General features: G+C 34.2%; 1 protein-coding gene across 1 annotated transcript in view; it reads right to left on the bottom strand.

The window, feature by feature from the left end:
- Nucleotides 1-1,800: 1,800 nt before the first annotated feature.
- Nucleotides 1,801-22,228, bottom strand: part of LOC106785404 — a 33,197-nt gene continuing 12,769 nt past the window's right edge. Inside the window, exon 2 of the mRNA XM_014745828.1 lies at nucleotides 1,801-3,662. Coding sequence (XP_014601314.1) covers nucleotides 2,702-3,662 — 961 coding nt within the window. The 3' untranslated portion in view covers nucleotides 1,801-2,701. The remainder of the gene's footprint in view (nucleotides 3,663-22,228) is intronic.

Raw genomic sequence — 22,228 nt, 5'->3', positions numbered from 1 at the left:
TCTTCTATTGTCTTCAAGTCAAACAATTTGTTTGCTTCTTTTTGTTTCTTTCTTTCTTTCTATTTCTCTTTTTTTGCCAATTACGATTTAAACGAACAATATGTTATCATTTAGAGACTCTTAAGATTGTTCATTATTAAACCCAACGATATATTTGATAAATGCATAATTATAAATGAAAACAAATTAAATCCGTTTAGAAACGACGATAGACGAATAAAATAAATGAAAGATTATAATCATTGACAGTCTTGTAAGTTAGAGAAGAAACAAGACACGTGTTTCTAATTAAAAATTTGCCGATTGGTCAACACAGATAAAAGAACTTCCCTCTTGAAATTCGACAAATGGCCATAAAAGAGACCGCTCTTTTTCTTACCCTTTCCTTGAGCTTTCTTTTTTCTTTTTTTTTTTTTTTTCGTCCACTTCTCTTTCTTTCTCGGTAATCAGGCTCGAGTAGAAATTTTCTTGCTGCGTTAATACCGAAGAAAAACTTGTTCCAGCAGGGAATTTGAATTTATACGGTCAATTACCGAAAAATATGCGCCCAGGGGAGGTGGAAGGGAGGAAAGGGGTGGGGAGGGGTCGGGGGCCCGGTCGGGGTCTCTCTTTCGTCGTTCTTAGCGCGGTACTGCTTTCTGATATTATCGTAAGTATGCTATAACGGGTTGCAAACAGTGGCTCTCATTTAGGTTAAGAAAACGAAAAAGTATCTTAATATTATACACAATATATAGAAAACAATTTGTTGTTTAAGATTTCTACAATTGTCTTTAATTATGACGCATAGCCAAAAAGTCTTGCTTTCGTTTTGAATATAAGGGACGATCATCGTCATACAGTTTTGATAATACGATATTGTTTCTTTAATATTAACGGTGTATCTGTGTGTATTGTTCGTGTACATATGTATGTATATGTAAATTATTACATAATCATTATAATGTACTTTACTTATACAGCATGTGTGTGTGTGTGTGTGTAAAGTATTTAAAAATGAATATTAATAATAATTATTATCAAAACGATGTTAACAAAGAAATCGAATATTTTCGTAAACGTAACACGTACATGTTGGGATTGACTAATCGATGAAAAATTAAAAGTACATACGTAAATAGAAAAATAGGTATGCCTATTAATAAGTAACCAGTCGAAATAATAATGTCCATTAATACATTATTATAGGGTTATGGAAAAACAACTTAACGCGAAATAACGGATTGCACCCATCAACGCGAGATATAACGGAGAAAACGAGCCAATCATCATGTGTATACATCACATGTTTTATCTCGATAATACATAGACAGATATTTAGATACGTATAATATTACTCTTAACTTTTTTGCGAAGGAACAAAACTGTGATCGAACACACGATTTAATATTATTATTATATTTATACGTTGTATTATTTCTTTTTCACGACATGGCTCGTTTGTGTTAAGTTTGCTTCTTTACGGCATGTATACATATATTAGTATATATATATATATATATGTACGTGTATGTATGTACTACATATGTGTTTTCATTTCTGTGGGATCCATTTCTCTTATCTCTTTGTATGTTCTATAATATAAGAATATAAAAAAATGCGATCACTTGTCGCTCTTTTATTCTTGCAATTCGATAGTAAAACCAGTAATAATGAAAGATCCTTGCGCGATCAGACGTAGAAAAAGATGTGCATACCTTTCATCGAAGAAATATATTGTCCAGTCTTTAATCGAGGCATCATCCGTACGTGCGATTTTTTCGTGATTGCATATTTGCTTTTTTCTTCTTTTTTTTTTTCTTTTTTTTTTTTTTTTTTTTTATTTTTCCTTTTTTTTCTCCTTTAAATCAAGAAGAGATCGCTCGCCGGTGAGCGAAGATATAAAAAAGTATTCGTTATACTTAGAAAAATATAATTATACAGCGTTAATCTAGTAACGAGAAGTGAGCTTTGACATGAGTTCTTACTGAAAAGAAGAAACACCCAAGTTTAAATCTTATTCCGACGAGAGAACTTTGAAAAGATGAATCAATGTCGAAATAAGATCTTACGGGATTTGATAAGTGCGTCCGATTAGTTTCAAAATCGATCGATCTTTTCTATCGATAAAATCAAACCCATACTTTTTTTTTATTATTAATTTATCCCTTGTATTTAAATGATTTATATATAGTATATTTAAATAACTATCTTATTGTTAGTTCGATCAAAAAGTTGTATGTGTAGTATAAGAAATAGTAATAATGAGTAAGATGTAAAATAATTTGTATTAAAATAAAATTGAATGTATATTATTATCGATCGATTTCGAAACTAAAACGGATGCAGATGTTTCTGTGTTATGCACGTAAGTTTATGTACGAGTTAAACCTAATCTATCTTAAACGTAAGTTCCACCCGCCGAAGAGAGAATCGTCTCCGACCTAAACCTAATCTGTTCTAACATTAACTGCGATAGAAATGGAACGGTTTGTAGGATACGCATGACCTTGAATAATGATTGACCAGACATCGATACGGAGGTCATAGTCTAAGTCTCTCTCTCTCCCTCGTTCTTCATTATTTCCTTTAAACGAACGACCATTCGCGATTCTGTTTAACCAAAGAGTATCAAAGTGGCGAAGATTAATCTACTAAAGTTAACAGACTCCTCAAGTCGTTCCTGGATTGTGCACGATTTTGCGAAGAACAATTTTGGAGATTAAGGAAGCAGGGGATGATAGTAGACGGGTTTACGACTTTTCTCCATTACATAAAACGCTTTAGGCTTTCCATTTCCTGAGAAATTCTTGTGAATGCTGGTAGAGCCTGTTTTGCTAGTTATCGGCGCGTAATAAGACATGGCTGCCTTTTTTCGGTGTTTCTTCACTTTCAACAAGCTATTCCTCGAGCCATGAAGCTCGTTGCTCAGATGAATTCTATGCATATTGGAATCGTCGAGCCTATAAGTCTTAGTCGCAATACTGTTCATGGTCATTTTGGTTGAATCTGATTTTTTATCAATTACATCGGGATAATTTAATCTCTTATCGTTATTTCTTATATGCTTAGATGTTGAAACCTTATGGGGTACAATCTTCTTTTTCTCCGTTTCTTCACGATGAGAATTGTCTATCACGGAATTGGCTCTATCGATGGGAATTGATTCCGATTGCTGATGTTTTTTGCTATCCTCAAGTTTCTTCCTAGCAAGATCCATTCTTATTTGTGCTTGGAGTCTCTTCTTCTCCGTGATCTTTTTAACCAATGGTAAGTTCCAATGATATATCTTAGCTGGTTTGCCGTTACCGTGAAAACCAACTGGAAGATTTGGTCCCGTTTTGATTATTTTCTCGTCCTTAGACGTTTTGTGAGGTTTTGTAATCGTGTAATACGGCGGACTGGCTGGTAATTTGACGATGTAAATATGACTGTCCCGATGGCCGTGTCGACGACTGTAACCCTGATGAATTCGTGTCTGGGAATTCAGTCCAGGCGGTTCGGGCCCGGCTAAACGTTTCTTGTGATGTCCATCGGGGATTTGAAGGGGTGCCAAGCCGAGACGATTCAAGATAGCTGCGTTACTGTTATGGACAGTCTCAAAGGACGATGAAGCATCCTCCGCGGCGATCGCAAGAATTCCAGTTGAAATGATCAAGAGACTACCGCTCAAAAGATGTAATCTGAAAGAAATAAAAAAATGATCAGTATACGTTCTAATCGTTGTCGATTACAATTTTTCTTTTGTTCACACACATTTGAAAATTATTAATAATAATTATACGTAATAAACATTTAATACAATTTTAGATTTTATCCAAGATTCTTATTATTTTCTATTGATCAAGTGAGATTGATTTCACACGCCGTTTACTCGATTTATGAGCACCATTGTTGCAAGTACGTCGTTGTTTCGTTCGGATAAGCAATTAGAGGGGGTATCTTATAAGGGGTAAGGAATAATATCTTGTGAGTTCTATGACTCTCCGACATTATCTTTGTAGATTGGTGAGGTAGGAGAAAATGGGATAGAAATCTAGAAAGAGAGAAAAGGAGGACAAAGAGTTATGTCGTCTTAAGGAACGATCCATCACGGCTGCCACGTCGTAAAGTTCTAAAAAAAGAAGAACAAGGAGCACGTCCGAGCACGACCCTGACCGACGCTACTCGAAGAAACGATTGGAGTAAAGAATGACGATAGAATGAGAGAGACGGAGAGAAACTTTAAACCACCTGCCATACCATAAATATGGTCCTAGTATTAAAGAAAATAAAACAAAAATTCAATTTTAAACCGACACACCGAGTATTGAACCGACGAGTTTCCCAATGAACCATTTTAACAATCAAATTTAAAATGACTTTGAAATCGAGTCGGATTATATTGAAAACTTTGAAGTAGCCTATAAATTGAATGGATTCGTTATACGATTTACTACGAAGTCATCACTGTTGAACGATGAATATAATAATAAGTACTCTTAATAAACGTTTTTTGATCATTAAAGAGTCTATTACAAAGGTTAAATCGCTTCGCGTTGGCTAGTGTTATTCATCTATGTTATCAAGACCGTTGTTAGATGTAAAATGAACATGAAACTTACGTATCTCGAATAAAGGTATGTACTATGCTCATTTCTTCCTTATAATATTCTACCAGTGTAAAACAGTTCAACGTTATGCGTTCATACGGATGATAAATCATCTTTCCCTCTTAATTACTCACCGTACGAAGATATGCTTTCATAATTACTATACTCTTCATCACTATTTTCTTAACTCGATATACAACCCAATGTATAATATTTCGTGTACCTTTACGCGTTTACGTGATACCATAAACTAGGAAATACCTAATACAGCGTTAAAAAAGAAAGAAATGATATTAAATTGCATAACAAATGTGATTATAAAATATATATGAAAATTAGTTATTAATATTCAAACGAGATTAAACGGTTTCATATTTTTAATGAATAAAAAGGCTTATGTACATACACATATACATATATATATCTTTAAAAATGTTACTTAAAAGTTACACTAATAAATAATATTGTAAAACGATAAAGAAGAATAAGGTAGAGAAATTCCGAGATGAATTTATATGAGAATAATTAAATATTCGTTTATGCAGTGACGTCGTCGTTGTTGCGGGGGGGGGGGGCAAAAAACCCGAGAAGGATGGGCTCGGGTTGGGTAGAGGTTGGCAAAAGAGTAAACGTTTTGCATCGGACAACGTCCATCCTGAAGAGAGGGAAAGAGAGAGAAAAAGAGTAAGGGGGATGGGAAAGGTGGGGTGGGGAGGGGGTGGTTGGAGGGGAATGGAGATCTGGGGACGTCCGTCACGCGATGTCCATGAATTAATACGCCAGCCAGGCGTCTCCCTCGTTGGAAAATTATTCCTCCTTCCATCACACATCGCAGGCAAACGTTTCGCATGGTCGTCAGTTCGAGTACTACGAGCTATCGGAAAGCTTTTGTTGAAGAAGGACGACGATAAACGTTGCTTTACAAAAAAAAAAAAGGAATAAAAAAAAATAACCAAGCAAAAATGAAAGAAAAATAAAATGAGAACGAAGAATGAAAGAAAGAAAGATTTCGTTGTTTCCTTGAAAAAGGGTGAATCGGTTCTACGAAAAACCTGGTAAGACCCAATTAGACACCCCACCTATCTACTTTTATAATTACCATAATCGTATTTGACCGTTTAATTGTAATTATCCTTTCGAAGAATCGTCGCATTGATTTCTCTAACCCCCCTCCCGCCCTTTTCTTTATTTTTTTTTTTCCTTTACTCACTTCTAGCATAGAATCTCGCTTTCGTGTTTGTATTTGTATTTGACTTTGTTTAATTTTAACTAACGGATAGTTTCTTGTGACTAAACTTGAGAATTTAAAAATAACCTAAGAACTATTTTCAAAATTTGATTCTATTTAAATAATTAACACACACGTGTAGGTATAACAAAAATATATTTAAAAAATAAAAAGTAAAAAGAAGTTGAAAAGATCGAAATGATCAAGTAAGAATGATTTGATTGGTCTAAAGAAGATTCTTGTTTATTATCCGTGGAGGCACGTTTCTCTCTCTTATCGCATAGCGAAATAACACATCGAAGCTTGATTCGAAAGGCCGAAGGCGATGCAGGAACGCAGAATCTCTCCTCGGTGGCCCATTATGGCCGGACGTATTCGAGGAAAGCACAGGATTGGCAGGTTGGTGGAACGCGGAAGAAGCGACCCTGAGAGAATGAGAAGAAGCGAGAAAAAGAAAGAAAAATAAAAGAGAGAGAGAAAAGAAGTGAGATGGCTGGAGGAAAGATTCTGAGGGAGAAAGAAAACAACAACAACAAAAAATAACGTTGGAAGGTTCGAGGATGGCAGAAACAGCTAAAGCAACAGCAAAAGCAACGACAACGGCAGCTATGAGAAGAAAAAGAAGTAGAAGAAGAAGACAGGGGAAATAAATAAGACACATATGCGCACGCGCATGTACGTTTACAAATGAATGACAGATGAAAAGAAATTTAACGATGAGTTGGGATTAATCTTCATGATCATCAAGTAAATCGGCGGTTACACAGCATCATCCACTTGATTTCTCGGTTAATAATACTCTAATAACTCGGAATATCGGCCAGTTTAGCACACCTCCTTACACAGTACCATTCTCGCTTTCCTTTTCTTTCTTTATCTTCTCAACGTCTTTCGATTAAACGCCTTCAAAGAGATCATAGGAAAATTATCGGAATTACCCTCTTGATAAGTTGGTGCTCCTATAAGTGCACTAGGGTTAAGTCCTTTAGAACCTTCATAATAATAATAATAATAATAATAATAATAATAATAATCATCATCATCATCATCATCATCATCATCATCATCATTATAATAATAATATCAATTATAATACTTTCCAATTTTATATTATTACGATGCCTTTCATTATGATTAAATATTCAACAAAAATTTGTTTTTCAAAAGCAGGATCAAATTTAAATTAGCAATACTTCGTGATATTACTTAAAAAACCGTATTTTGAATAATTACGTTTAAAAAAAAGGAAAAAGTGTTGAGAGAAAGGTAATCGATTGAAACGACAATTATTTGTTAGGTTCAATCGCACAAATTTTCCTTTCTTTCTCTCTCTCACTCTCTCTCTTTATTTTTCTTTAATAATCTAATATAAATTAGGTACGATCACATGAAAGCTTAAACGAGAGAATAACGCGGCAATTCGCCAGTGCGTTCCAACGCAAGCAGAATATCTTCCTCTGAAGGGTTAAGAATAGGAAGGAGAAGGGTAAGGTGAACGAGGCGATGAGACGACGGTGGTTGCCGCAGGGTTGTAATGGGCTCGCGAAGCCTATAATTTGTGTCTTGGTCGAGTTAACATGCGGGAGTCTGAGAAAGATGGAGATGGAGAAAGAACAAGAGAGAGAGAGAGAGAGAGAGAAAGAGAGAGAATCACCATCGAAATTATGAAGTTAAAAGACCTTCATCCAACCATCCGATACTCTTTTTATATCGACCGCATTATAATTTTTACTTTACATTCAACCGACAGTAATGCGGAAATTGATGTTACGACATACAATTATTATTATGTAAATCGTATGCCTTTACGACTTGTCTCTGTAACGTGTTATCTCTCTCTCTCTCGCACAGTTTCGTATTTATTGCAAAATTTTCTCTCATTTTTCGTGTCAAGCGTGAAATCTTGCTTATAATAATTGTAATTATCATGCAATTTAAATAGTATAATTTGAATCACATTATGTCGACTTGAAACAATACAATAAACGTATCCCATCTTTCGTGTTTTTAATGTAAATAATATAAGCCTCAATTGTAAATTGCCAAAAAAATATACTATTCCTTTATTTATTTTTTTGTTAAAGTATATTTTATCGGTTCGTAAAATCAGCTAAAAGAAAGAGCTATGAAAAATAATGACAGTTCGAAAGTTAAAGGGATCGTAAGTTACCGAGAAGGGGTTTGGAACTTAAATAATGGCGTTTGCTAACGCACGCGATACCGACAGTATCTATAGAAGCGCAGTATTAGGTATCGAAGATCGGTCGGCTTGATTCTCAAGATAGCCCCGAATATTCAGGATTCTTGGAATATATCTATCATTCGCGAGAATTTCCATAAATTGCGTGGAATTTGATTCCGAAGATATCGAAGAATTTTTAACGTTCGGAAGAATCTTCTCTTGTTACTAAAATACAAAAGGATTATTACAATATCGATATACCTAAATATATTATATCATATCGAAAGATATTACCTGTTTTGGTATAATTTTATTTTGAAAAATAAAATAAACGAGAAATAATAATAAAAAAATATAATATACAATATTCTCTAATATAAATTGTCATATTAATATGATTAAAGTTTTAAAGAGAAGTCGAATGGAATTTTCATGATAAAAATGAGGAATACATTTTATCGACCATTAATTTAACCACATAGTTTCGTACTCGAGACATCCTCCGTTGTAGAAGAGAAATCATTCGACGAACATCGCCGAGATATCCTGGAGCGTGACACCGAAGGAATAGAAGAAGGAGTTTGTTCACCTTAGTGATCCAAGCAAACATACTATGGTTGGCGTGAATAACGTAGCCTCGTGTCCACGCAAGGTTCTCGCTCGTATAACTCGATCTTTCAACGTTGACTTCTCTCGTGCCAGGAACGCTACACATGTCCACGTGTAACGTTCCTACGCATACGATTACATTTTACAAAGAACGAAGAACGTAGCTGAGAAGACGAACAGACACCGTGACAGAAATATGTTATATATATAGAGAAAAAGAGAGATAGAGATAAACGAAATGGAAAAGAAAAAAGAATAATACAAGCTAAAATATGTATTGTCTTGACGGAAACTAGAAAAGGCACTTAGCCTAATTCAACGTATATCGAACCAATCCCGTCATGTTACAAATCGGATGAAATAATCGGACAACGTGCTAAATTTATCGTTCTGCATAATTCAAGACTTGTTAGTAATGCTACTCGATCAAAATACTTATCGGTTTTACAAATTGAAACAAATTTTTTGCTACGTGAGTATCAATGTAATTTAACGAGTAGATAAATATAAATATGTATTTAAATCGTCTCAAAACTAGGATAATTGTTCAATTTATAAGCTATATATGGATTTTATATGCAAATTTTAGAAGCTATGAATATAAAATAGATACCATTTGGAATGTGTCTCTTGAGATAAAATATAAATTGCAATTCTTAGCCAGAATCAGATAGTATTGATTTCTTTTTTTTTCTCGTAACTTGAAAATTTAGCATTACAAAGAATCAGTTTATAAACAAAATCTCGAAGAAAATTAACTTGTGATGAATATAAATTTTCTATAATAATAAATAAATTTAATAAATTTCATAATCCTCCGAATTCGAGAATGATCAATTCAATCGTTGAATGATCGTCTTCGAGTTCAAAGAAGTTTTCTTATTCCTACGTGACATCCTGTCATGTTACTGCATGATAATAAGTACGACGTGTATAAATAATGAACGCAAACCGCGTCTATAATAACTCTATAGTGAGAAAGTATACTCGAACTGGTTCCGTATGCTTATCTTTTAACGTTCGCACGCGAATAAATCAAAATTTATTGAAAACTTATAAACCAAAAGTAATCTCTAGATAAAATAAATTAATGAAAATTTATATATTTTAATTAGACATTCGAGATTCATCTTTCGACAAATGGTGGAATAAAATTATTACAATAAATAAATGACAAATGTGCAAAATAAATGGCAATGAATTTGATTTCGATTTTTCTTGTTTTCGACAGCTAGTATGCGTACAGGTTTACGATTCGTATTAGAAGATTTTATATAATATGTAACTACATACACATATATATATGAAGGAATGTTTGACGAGCCCAAACTACAGTGCGTTCGCTTTCGTAGCAGAGAAAACGGATGAACGGACGTACTGTCCATAAATCTCAATGCGTCTAGATTTGTTTGGGTGCCGAGTAACTCGCATTTATTGGTCAGCCCGTTGATCTCTGTAATTATATCCTTCCTTCCGAACATGCAGGTCCTAGATGCTTAGAACTCTTGTCAGTTATAGGATAGTCGTATTCCTGCATTCCTAACGTGTTCTCCATTCCAAAGAATTAAATACCGACCCTGTTTGACTATTCCGACGATATTTTCTAACGGTTGTTTCATACTTCTAGACTTCGACGTTAAACGTTCTCGAATAGTTACGTGAAATAAAAGCGAAAACGTGGATCGAGTTAAACGTTTCCTTTTCAATAGAACACGAGATATTAATTATGATGATTATACGAATGAAAGAGTATACGAGAAAGTGAGAGAGAGAGAGAGAAATAGAACATAAAACGTATTTACATTCTACAACACAAATCGATCTGAACAATTCCATCATTCAAAGATATTAAATAGGCAATAAACCTTTCGAGATAATAATCATTAACTGGGCTTTCATTAGACATAAAATAATAACGATAGCTATCACTTAAGTCTATCCAACGTAATCTTTTAATATCAAAATAATAATGTTATTAAATAATCAATGTAAACTGTTGACAGGTAATTCATGTTAATCAATTTGTAAATCAATCACACTTTCAGGAACATGATCGATCGTTCGTTCGCGAAACGTTCGTATTCTCTCGTTTGGATTTGAAAAGTCAAGTGATGTGACCTTTGACCCTGACCACAGACGTACCACCGGCTCAAAATCAATATCACCAAGGCAGACCTAGAGCAGGAAAAGTACATACGAGAAAGACATCCTAGCAAAGAAGGAAGGGCCAACCGGTCGACAACCGGTTCGGCCATCTTAACGAGAATTCAGAAGGATTTCCATGTATCTCTCCAGGAGAACACGATGTCGGAAACCAAGAAAGGTTCTCTTCCTTTGCTAGGCACCCTACGGGAAAGGGCATCTTCTCTTAGACGGACTTAGGAGTCGTCCGTTTAACGATCCTTTTAGAAGAAAATAACCGGTCGACTGATCGCATGCCGATGATACCTTCTCAGTGAGCTGAGTTACCTCGATTATACCGTAGAGATGTGAATTGTCTTTACTTCGCGAATGTTCATCTTAGATAACAATTAGAATTTTAGTTAGGTGTTAAACAAGATAATATAAGAATAATATTACAAATGAGAGTAAATCTTTTTAGGGTAGTTTCTATTTAAAATGATTTCAAATATAATATAATCAAAGATGTTAATTAATCGAAGTTCGTGTATGTGTTCCTATAATAAATTTCATCGATATTAATTCTATTCTATTTATTCTTATATTATAATAGATTTTATTTTCTTAATATTAATTATAAATAAGAAAATCCGATCATCTCTTGTTAAATAAATTTATCTTTGAAATAACTTCTTGAATTTAACTCGATCAATGTTTTTTTATTCCCGTAAGCAAAAAAAGTAAGAAGTTTATTTTCGCGTTTGAAAAAGATATATAAACTCTAAGAAAACTTTTGAAACCAAATCGATCACATATAGTTTATTGAAGAAAAAGTTAAAAAGAAATATTAAGTGGTTCGCGAATTGTGTCAGGATCAATCAAAATCTCGAAGAATTTAATCGGATATAGCTGTCAGTTGCTTATTCTAAGAAAGATGAAGCGAAAAAAAAAAGAAAAAAAGGGAGAATAAGAACAGAAGGAAATGGAAGATTAATTTTCTTTGCGTGGGATGGTAGGACTCGTGCGCTACGAAAGTTATTAAAAGGTACCGGCGTGAAAAAGGGGGAACGAGAAAAACGAAGTGGGCATCGACAACTGATCACTGCCCTTCTACCCTACACTCCCCTTTTCACTATTTCTTTATCCGACATCTATGGATAATTTTATCGATCAGAATGTCGAACAATTTTACGCGGTCGTTAATTAATGGGGACAAGAATAATAAAGGGGGGAAAAAAAAAGTAGTTAAGAAGAATCACAATGATAAAAAGGAAAGTACTTTAACAGTTGACACATCGTTGATTCTTATGTTCGTCTTGATAAAGAGAAAGAGAAAGGATAAAATGTTGAAATTCTTTTACGGTCCGTTAAATCTATAAAACATTGCCAAGAAACGATGGAAAAAAAAGGGAGAAAGATAGTTCGTAAGTTTAGGAAGAAAACAAAAAATGTCGACCCTGGCAAAGAAAACTATCCCTAGTAACTGTTTCTCACCTCGTTCTTTTACCCAACTAGACAAGAAAGGAATGAGAAACGTCATTTAAATGTCGACTCAAAAAACAGAAAAAAAATAAGAAAGAAACGAACATAATATATCGATAAGTAATAATACGATTTAATCGATTATTCGGTTTTATATTTCGATTAAGTTGAATTCGAATCGAACGAGATGATTCATGTAAAAAAAACCCCACGTACGATGGTGAATCGATTAAATCGGGAAGAGACGATTAATTCTTTCGTTGCTTATTCCTATGTAAAGTTGTACTCGTATATAATCCTGTCGCATTTATCCAGGACAAGGGAATGAATTTGTTTGGAGGGAATAATCGATTATCGCATTTTTTTTCTCTCTCTCTCTCTCTGGAACTAGTTGCTATATATATATATATATATCTAATAGTAAAGAAAATTTCTTAGCTTTTTGATCACCGACACGAGTTTAATAAAACGTGAAAATCCTATTTTGTGCCCAACGAAGCAAACGGAATACGCGAATATTAATAAAACCGTCGTTGAAATACCCCACCCACCGTGTTATTTGTTATCCGTAAGGAAAATAAAAAATTCGAGTTATATAGATATATTTCCCGGTTTAAAAACGTGACGTCATCAATAGGAAATTACGAGGAAGAAATTCCAAGCTGAATCATAAAGTCACTTGGTACGTATAGTACGAAGGTAAAAAGGTTTCCGAGGTAATTCGTCTGTGAACGACTTAAGGAAAAACAGGAATAGCAGAGCGAACACGTTTTCTTGTTGGAGAAAAAGAAAGATAGAAAGGAAGTGAATTGCACAGAGAGAAGATCGACGAGCAAACATGTAGCTAAATGTTCGTTTCACGAGCAAGGGCGATTACTTTGTGTCACATAATCAACAAGCAGACTTAATGATCATGCACGTTCCTACGTAATTATTGTTACGACGTAAATAAGATCGTTATGTTTCTTTACGTATCATATCGATTTCGTTTTAACGCGAGCGTTTAATAAAATTATATTTTTAGTTAAGAGAGACACCGAGAACGGATTAGGAAAAAAAAAAAAAAAGAACAATAAATGAGAAATTCTCGTAGGATTATACAAGAATCGTAGATTGTAAAATAATGCTTGGAAATATTAATTTAAAACAAATTATCCCGAATCTAACTCACAATAGAAATTTCATTTGTACAACGCGTGGGACTTCAATATCAACGAAGGAGAAACCCCTAAAAGGTCATTGGGAAAAGGTCCGTGATGTAGGAAGGAGAATAAGATGTTAGTTCAAACGTGGAACTTGAAACAGCCCCATCGGGAAAGTACCTATCCAAGATGTATGGCTTCGAGAGAAACTTTAGGGGACTAAATGTTCGAGCTATATATATTACATACCTACGGATACGAACACGTTTTTCACATTAATCGATTCGGTTGTAATTATTTTATCATCGATATATATTTATTTAGAATTTAATATCCTCTTTGAAATTTATATATATATATATATATATATATATATATATTTATATATATTTTGTGTTTTAATTTTTACAAAAGTAATTTGTTATTTTTAAATTTTTACTCGTGTGAAAAAAGAAATGTATTCAACGTTGGTGTTTTAAACTTACGAGGACTATTCTCTATCTGGAAACATGGTACGGTAAATATTAATTAGCAGCATGACGAGAACCGCGAGATTTACGATGCGAGAAAGAAAAGAACAAGAAGAGTTTACCAAGCATCAAAAGAACACTGCTACGAACCGCCGAGAGAAAACGCAGCTTCTCAAGCTTCGTATTGTTTCGGTCACGTAGCCCTTTTCTACCCTCTTCCGTCTCCATAACAGGTCGAAGTATCTTCTCTCGATAGTACCAGCACAAACATTCGAACTATCATATATGTATTCTAGAAAATATCTACATTAGTGCTAGATAATACTCTTTTAAAAATGACTACGATATACAACCTGTTGTCTTATCGTTGACCTTATTTTTTTTTTTTATTTGTTTTTTTTTTTTACAATAAATCTTCGATTATTACTTTTCTCCTTCCTTTCTCTAATTTTTTCCGTACCAATAAATAAACTAATTAGTGTAACGTACTAACGCATTCACAAAAGACTAATTAGCTAATTGGATCAGAACCACGACATCCGCGAAGGTTGAAACTTTCGAAAGCAAGTATGTGTCCTATCCCATGTACTTCTCGACTTAACTAATTAATAGTTACTTAGCGAATTAGTTTATTAATGGCGCCAAGACGAAGGCTCGTCACGAACTCGTGAAGCAATTCGCACTAGCAAGAGAAACGAAACGCATAGGAATTTGTCGGTGATCCTCGATTTTGGAATCGTTCCATTAAACGTTTTCCCTCTTTTTTTTTTTCCTTTTTTTTTTGTTTTAGCTCTTCGTGTTGTTGCTTTCCAGAGAATTCTTCGAGATACATTGAAAGAGGAGCGCTCGTCACTCGTCGTAATTGGCTCCAACCACGTTTCGAATCCCTTCTAAGGAAGTGTCTTCTCTCTTAACGATTAACGGATCCTGCTACGGATTCTTGGAATCGTCTTTTTAACACCTGCCGACTCCTTTAAGAAACCAACTTACGATCTCTAATTGTTATTTATTGACGAACAACGTGGTACCAATACTTCGCCAATATATTTAACTTCATTTTCTCAGCATGATGCTACTCTAAATAATCTACAAATTAACTTTTATTTATGTTCATAACTTATTATCAATATTATTAAGGGTTTGCTCTATTTATAAATGTTATATATGTTATATATATATAAATTATCGTTACGTAGATATATCATTATATTTATTATTTATATCTACTATATCGTGTATCTTAGTAAAAAAGAAAAAAAATACCTGTTGGATTATTTATTAAAATTAATATTCGTTTAAGAAAATCCATGTCATACTAGTTCTACGCTTCGCTTATGTATACTCCTACAAAAATGATAATTCGAAAGGAAGAGAGCGAATAAATTATATAGCGATAAGAAGCATGTAACTCATCCTTGATAGTCACACCTCTAAATACCGAGGCATAAATCACATCTCTTAATTATCGTTCGAATAATTGGATCGTTCCCATCGTTCTCGACAGAACTCTTATTCTGTCTGGTCTCATCTACTCTTCCGCTTTCATCGTTTCGATGAAAAAAAAAAAAAATATCAAATTACAAGACACACACATAGAACAGTAATTCTTAATCTTTTCGAAGTAAAGGGAAATTTACTTAGCCATTCAAAATCGTAAAAATAATAATAAATATATGTATTGATATATCTTTTATTGAAAAAAATCATATTAAATTTATATATAATATTATATTACATACTAGTCGATCGATATAACGTTTTCATAATTTCAACTAAAAATTAATGAAACAATATCGGTTAAAAAAACCACTGCTCTATAGATACGTCGAAATTATCGAAATTCGTAGTATCGTTTCCTTTTCTGTTTTGATACTCTAACAATCTGGTCCAGTTCCAACATCCTGTCTAACACGCAATCATCATGCAATCATGTCAGTGTTTTGCGGTCGAAGGAAGAGATCTTCGAACCTTTTCAATAAGATTACACGCGAACGAGCAAACTAACTCTAAGTGGTTCGAAGCCAGTTCGAAGACTATTGCGTAGTAAATCGTAAAAGGTGTGAGAAAACAAGGCTCTATATATTTTATAATTTTCTTTTTCTTCTTCAACACGTTCTGTTCCTATTAACGATCTTAAGGCGGTACTATGCATGGTTTACGTGACGAGACTTTTTATAACAGATATCTTAACGAATTCATATTCATCGAGTTCTCCAGATCGAAACGAGGAAGAAACAACGAGGAAAGATTTTCTTTTCCTATTTTCTTTGAAATCTCGTTCCCACGGTTACCATTTTTCTTTTTTCTTTTCTTCCATTTCGTTTTTTTCCCTTTTTTATATCTCCACGAACATCATTTCCATTGGCGGTCGGAACAAACCACCGATAAGTCTCGATAGTTACGGACCAAAGTGAGGGGGAAGGGGGAGGGAGGGGGGGAGGAAAAAAAAATGAAAAAATAAAACGACTCCATGCAAAGTCTCTCGATCGTGTCTATCGACGATCGCTAAGCCGAATGGCGCCAAGATTCGATGAGAATGTTGGAAAGTGAAGGAAAGAGGTAAGAAACCTTGTGAGAAACGTGCACTTTCCGAGAAATGCAAGAAGAATTTTAAAGACGGACTCGGCTTCCTCCATTTCATTCTCTTTCTCTATTTCATACACACACACATACACACATATACGTTCACTTTCTTGTAACTATTTAAGCAATTTCTTAATCGATAATCACTCGAGTGACATTTAATTACGATTTAACGACTATCTTATGATTTTAATCGTAATTATTATTTTGTTTTCTGCTTTAATTCTTATTAAGCGTATCTTGATTTATATAATCATAGAACCGAACCGGAATCACGGTCAATTCTAAATGTTCGTAATAAGTAAGTAGCAATAAATGCTAGATAATATCTAATTTAACGTGCAATACTTCGTAACAAGATTATTTCAACGTTTTCCATTATTTTTTTCTAATTCACGAAAGACGATAATTGAGAATCTCTTCTCGAGCAAACGAGTAGCATGACTTTGTTTAGAGACTAAATATTCTAAACAGGTATACTTCGTAAACGTACAGTAAGAGAAGAAAATACATAAAAAAAAGCTTATCGTTGAAGTCGATTTCTCGAAAACGAATGGATGAAAGAAAACGAGTCTATGGAAAAAAAGAAAAGGAACAAAAAAATAGGCCGGCCAGACTAGTTGGAAAAGAGAAAAGATTTTGTTTCTTTTTTTTTTAAATCTGATTGAAATATTACATTTGACTTGATATAGGCGGCGTTTTTATAAACGAAATAAAAACAAGAAACGATTTTGTTTTTTTTTAAATCTGATTGAAATATCACATTTAACTTGATATAGTAGGCGTTTTTATAAAAACAAAAAATAAAAGAAAAAAGAAAGAAGAAGTAAAAAAGAGAAGGAAAAAGAAGAAGTATAACGATCTTCGTAAGAAAAACCACCCAAGAACGAGAAGGAATAATAAATCCGAGGGATAAAGTACCCTACTTGAGTACATACCAATGAGATTAACGTAAATCCCGGACGTTCCGTGAACATTATCCATGGGAAGAGTTATAATCCAAACCGCAGCTGCCGATGGGCGATACCAAATAGACCTAATGAAGCTATACGGGTGCAAAACTTACGATGTAGAGAGACTTTACTCACGGCATAATACCGCTTTATAGGTTATGCAAATGTTCCTGCTAGGAGTATAACGACATTGAAAGAGGATTCAGCGAGAGAGAGAGAGAGAGAGAGAGAGAGAGAGAGAGAGAGAGAGAGAGAGAGAGCCAACCCTTTTCATTCTTTATTTTTTCCTCGTGCNAGAGAGAGAGAGAGAGAGAGAGAGAGAGAGAGAGAGAGAGAGAGAGAGAGAGCCAACCCTTTTCATTCTTTATTTTTTCCTCGTGCCACGTCGTCGTACGATACACGCGGAAGGATTAAAACAACAAGAAGAAACATCGACCAAGAAGAAAGTGCATTGCAACAACGACGAGGACGACGAAGACGTGCATTGGTTGGCTGGTCCATTGATAGGCTGCGGTAGAAAGAAAGGATAACTTCCTTTGGAATTCCATTGTCAAGAGGATGGACCAAACGAGATGGACTTTCATACATTCTTTTGTCGGACCAAGTAACATTGTACAAAGGACCAAACGGTAATCATTTTTCTCTCTTTCCTATTCTCCCTTTATCTTTTTATATCTTGTTTGTTGATTGTCAATTCTTTTGCTCCTTGCTTTGAAGGAATCCTTTCGGTAAGAATTAAAATAAGAAAATGAAGAAGAAGAAGAAGAAGAAGAAGAAGAAGTAGAAATGGACGTGATCCATGGGACAACGCGGATGTCGTCGTCGAGTGATTGATCGATCGATCGCGTGATTCTTGCGAATAAATGTACTATCGAGGTTAAACTGAATTAACCACAACGGAGGATACTTATTCGACAATTTACTTCCTGGATTTACGATTGTCAAATCGAAACAAATCTTTTTGCCGCGTCACGGTTTTTTCCTATTCAACTTTACGAACAAAAAAGAGAAATAAAGTCGAAAGATTGGATATAGGTAGTAACTTTAAAGTATTCTCGATGAAGATAGCGGTTGTTAATAAGCCATAATTCATCCTAAATGTGTTATTTACATTGGATATAGTTTTTGAAAAAGAAAAAAAAAGCTAAATGATGACAGGTAGGCGCTACGTGTTGTTACAAAACGAGAAGGGTGGTCCATCAAGATCATCGGTTTTGGGTGTAGCGCGTGCTAGCTACCTGTTCTCTCCTTCTTCACACGTGCGAAAGGACAGGTTGGAATTAATGTTGTCGAATAAGCAAGCGAGTAGGTATGGGAAAAGGAAGACATGAATTTACGTAAAAACGAGGACCACGAGGAGGGTCTTTGTGACAATGGACACACCTGTTTGCATTCAAAGATGTAGGCAAAAGGGGGGACCTATAGGAATCCTATTCCCTTTGCTTCCAGTCTACCTAATACCTATATTGATCATCCTGTCGTGTTATATACCAACCGATTCAACATTCAACCAAATGGTTTCAAACCACTCGAATGATTCGAGAAAATTAGCAGTGGTTGGACATCGAGAAATATATTAACAACGTAGGTACTCTGTTTTCACACGTTGCTATATAACTTCGATTTACCTTCTCGAGAGAGAGGTCTCGAAACTACGAAAGAATCGATCCGTGCAAGAAGGTACGGAAACAATGGGAGAGAAACGAACAATAAAACGAAGCTGAAGGCGTAGGAAAGAAAGTGAGAAGGATAGGGTGAGGAAGAAAGAGATAACAAAGTAGAGACAGAGACAGAAAGAAATAGAAAGAGGGAGAGAGAGAGAGAGAGAAAAAAAGAGAGGATAAGAAGGTAGAACGTAAAGCAGCCAGCCGCGTCCGAAACATCCGCTCGGCATTTTTTCTTTTACTTCTTTTTTTCCCCACCTCCACCATTTGTCTCAAGGATCCCCTTTGCCTTCTTTTCTCTCCCTTCACCTTCCTATATATACCTAAGGACCCAACACCGAGCTCCATTCAAGCACTACGTTGAGAAAAGGAAGGAAGCAAGGAAGGACTTCGATGTGAAGCCTCGCGGCCTTTTACTCCTCGTATGGACCCTACCAGTTCGAAACTACCTCCCCCCTACACCCTCCTCCTCCTTTATTCCAACCAATCGTGATTAACAAAGCGCCATTATCCGTTCTTTCGACGCACGCTAACCATCCGAAATATTCTCCATGTGGAAATTCTTCCCTCTCTCGATTATATTCCATCCTACGAACTTTAAACTCGTGCCTGGAAAATTTAATACCTGTTAGTAGTAGCTAACTCCTCGTACACTTTGTTGAAAGTTATGAACGAGGAATTTCAACTCGATTTATCTGTTTTCTCTCGGCATTATTATAACATATATTGTATTTAGAAAAAAAAAATTATTATAAGCACCGCGAGAGAGAAAAAGTATTTCGCAAAGAAATGAAAAGAAAAGAAACAAAAAAAACTTACTTATAAAACTAATTAAAAGGAATTAACGAAGATAAAGATGTACTTTTGGGAACGCGCGTTTACCAAAATTTACTGTCCAACTCTCTTCTCTCGTTACACGTATATTAACGTACAAAGTTCTCTCGGGCGCGTACCTACGTGAAAAGCTAATTACGTGAGCGAAAAGTCAGAGAGAGAAAGAGAGAAAGAGAGAGAGAGAGAGAGAGAGAGAGAGAGATAACTACGCCCAAAGCTCCATTCCCAGATCGTTAATTCCGCGTGCTAGGCCTAACCCTGTCATTACGCGTCTTCGGCAGTAAACTCTGATTACACGTTACGCGCCAGTGCAGGAGAGATATTTGGAAGAAAAAATGACGGGAGAATGATCGGCGAACACAAAAGAGAAACGTCGTTATCACCGATAATTGGATAACGTAACATAGGTACGCAACCAACGAACGATCTTTCATTTTTATCATCGTTTAAATATTCGGCTTTTCGTACTCGTTTGCCTTTTAAGTTTGTTCTCATTTTTTGCGAGGAAAAAAGAAATGTTACTATAACGTTTGTTAAATTATTTCACGTTTCTGGTGTTGGCATCATATTATAATAATAATAAAAATTACGAATGTTAAATCGTAGAAGAAATTGATATAAAATTGAACGTTTAAGAATATTTTTCATTTATCTAACGAGACCCATTTCACCATATTAATCGACTCAACAAACTAATTTACATATTTATCGATAGATAATTTTCGCAGTTCATATATAATCAAGTTCCCATGATCGATTTTATTTCTGTACAAACTCGTTATTCAAACTCGCTACTATTTATAATACCATTATCACGTTTCCAAATTACTCGATCTTATTTTATAGAAAATCTACTACGAGTAAAAATATACAATGATTAAAAAAAGGGGATTGCTAATATTCTATTGTATTTTTTCATTGATACAATTGTTACTTGTAATTTAATGTGTATAAGAGATCGAGTCAAAAATATAATTTAAATTTATACAATCGTTGTTTGTCCAATTAATCATTTTACTTTCTGTATTATTTTTTTAATCTAATGCTCATTTATATTGAAGAAAAAATTAATGATCTACTATTTGGCATAATTAATTTTCTCCGTCGAAGCTGTCGGTCGCAGACAAACGAAAGTGAATGTTCTGCTCGTTAATCGAACAGGTCCAAGAATTATGATCTTTCTTGTTGCTCGTCGTTCATCGTTGTTTATCGTTTAAGTATGTAGTGACTAGTTCGGTTATGTAAATCGTGTAGATGTATTGTTCGATTAAATACACGGTGGTCCGTCTAACTTTTTCTCAAAGCAGATTCTAAGACAAGACAAGCGATCCGATGTTGTCTATTTCCGATGTTCTTCGATGATAAACATCTACAAACGTGTCACGCGCGTGTATCTTGATAAACGATTTCCTTGAACATGTCTTTTTATAATTTACGATGTCTACTTCAATGATAATCAAAAGAATATATTGTTCATATTTGATATAAGTATTGTAAATTAAACGGTTCACAGAACGAAGTAATTAATTACACATTTGGAATTTTTGTAAATTTAATTATCGAGCAATTGATCGATATTTAATTCATTAATATTGAAAATAAATTTCTTTAATAATTAAACTAAATACTGTGTTAAATGATAACAATTTTGTATAACCTTTCAAATAATAAATGATACAAAAATGTATATTATTTTATCAATTTTCTTTACTTTTTATTTTTTGTCTGAAATTAATCGATTTTGACAAACGAACGAATTAATTACGTTTTCTCATTTACTTATCCAGTTTTTTTTTTCCCCTTTCAAATACAAATTCTCATATACGCGGAAGAGAGTTTACGAATAACAGAATTTCTTTCGTCTGATAAATCACGTTGGTGAAAAGCGATATATGTAGAAAAGAAGATGAAATTCGAGACGACAGAGAGAAACTGAGGGATGGAGTTACGTTTATTTCGCGAGATGGAATTTCTATAGTGCCCGAAGTCCCAGCCCTTTTTCCGCATCCACGGGATTCCTCTTACATTTCATCTCATTTAAATCTGACGTTATAGAAATTTTCTGATATCCGTCGCTCCGACATTCTTCGTTCCAGACGGAAAATTTCAATTTGTATTCGATCCTATTTTTAAATTGATATTATCCAAAATGTTATATCAAATCGTACGAAAATTTTACAAACTTTGATTTATCTATTCTTTTTATTCCTCGACCAAATATGAATTTTCCTAAAATTGAAACTCACCCAAATCATTTCATTTCATTTTCTTTTCTTTTCCAATTCAAAAGGATTTTATTAAATTTTCAAAATAAAATTGACAAACATAATATATATATATATAAAAATATATAAAAGAATAACTCGTTTAATATTATATGATGATAAAA

Source organism: Polistes canadensis, unplaced genomic scaffold (assembly GCF_001313835.1).
Source record: "Polistes canadensis isolate GaletaPanama2010 unplaced genomic scaffold, ASM131383v1 scaffold_49, whole genome shotgun sequence".
Classification (NCBI taxonomy): Eukaryota; Metazoa; Arthropoda; class Insecta; order Hymenoptera; family Vespidae; genus Polistes; species Polistes canadensis.
The sequence above is the reverse complement of the archived record's forward strand: the minus strand, read 5'-3'. Positions and strand labels throughout refer to the sequence as shown.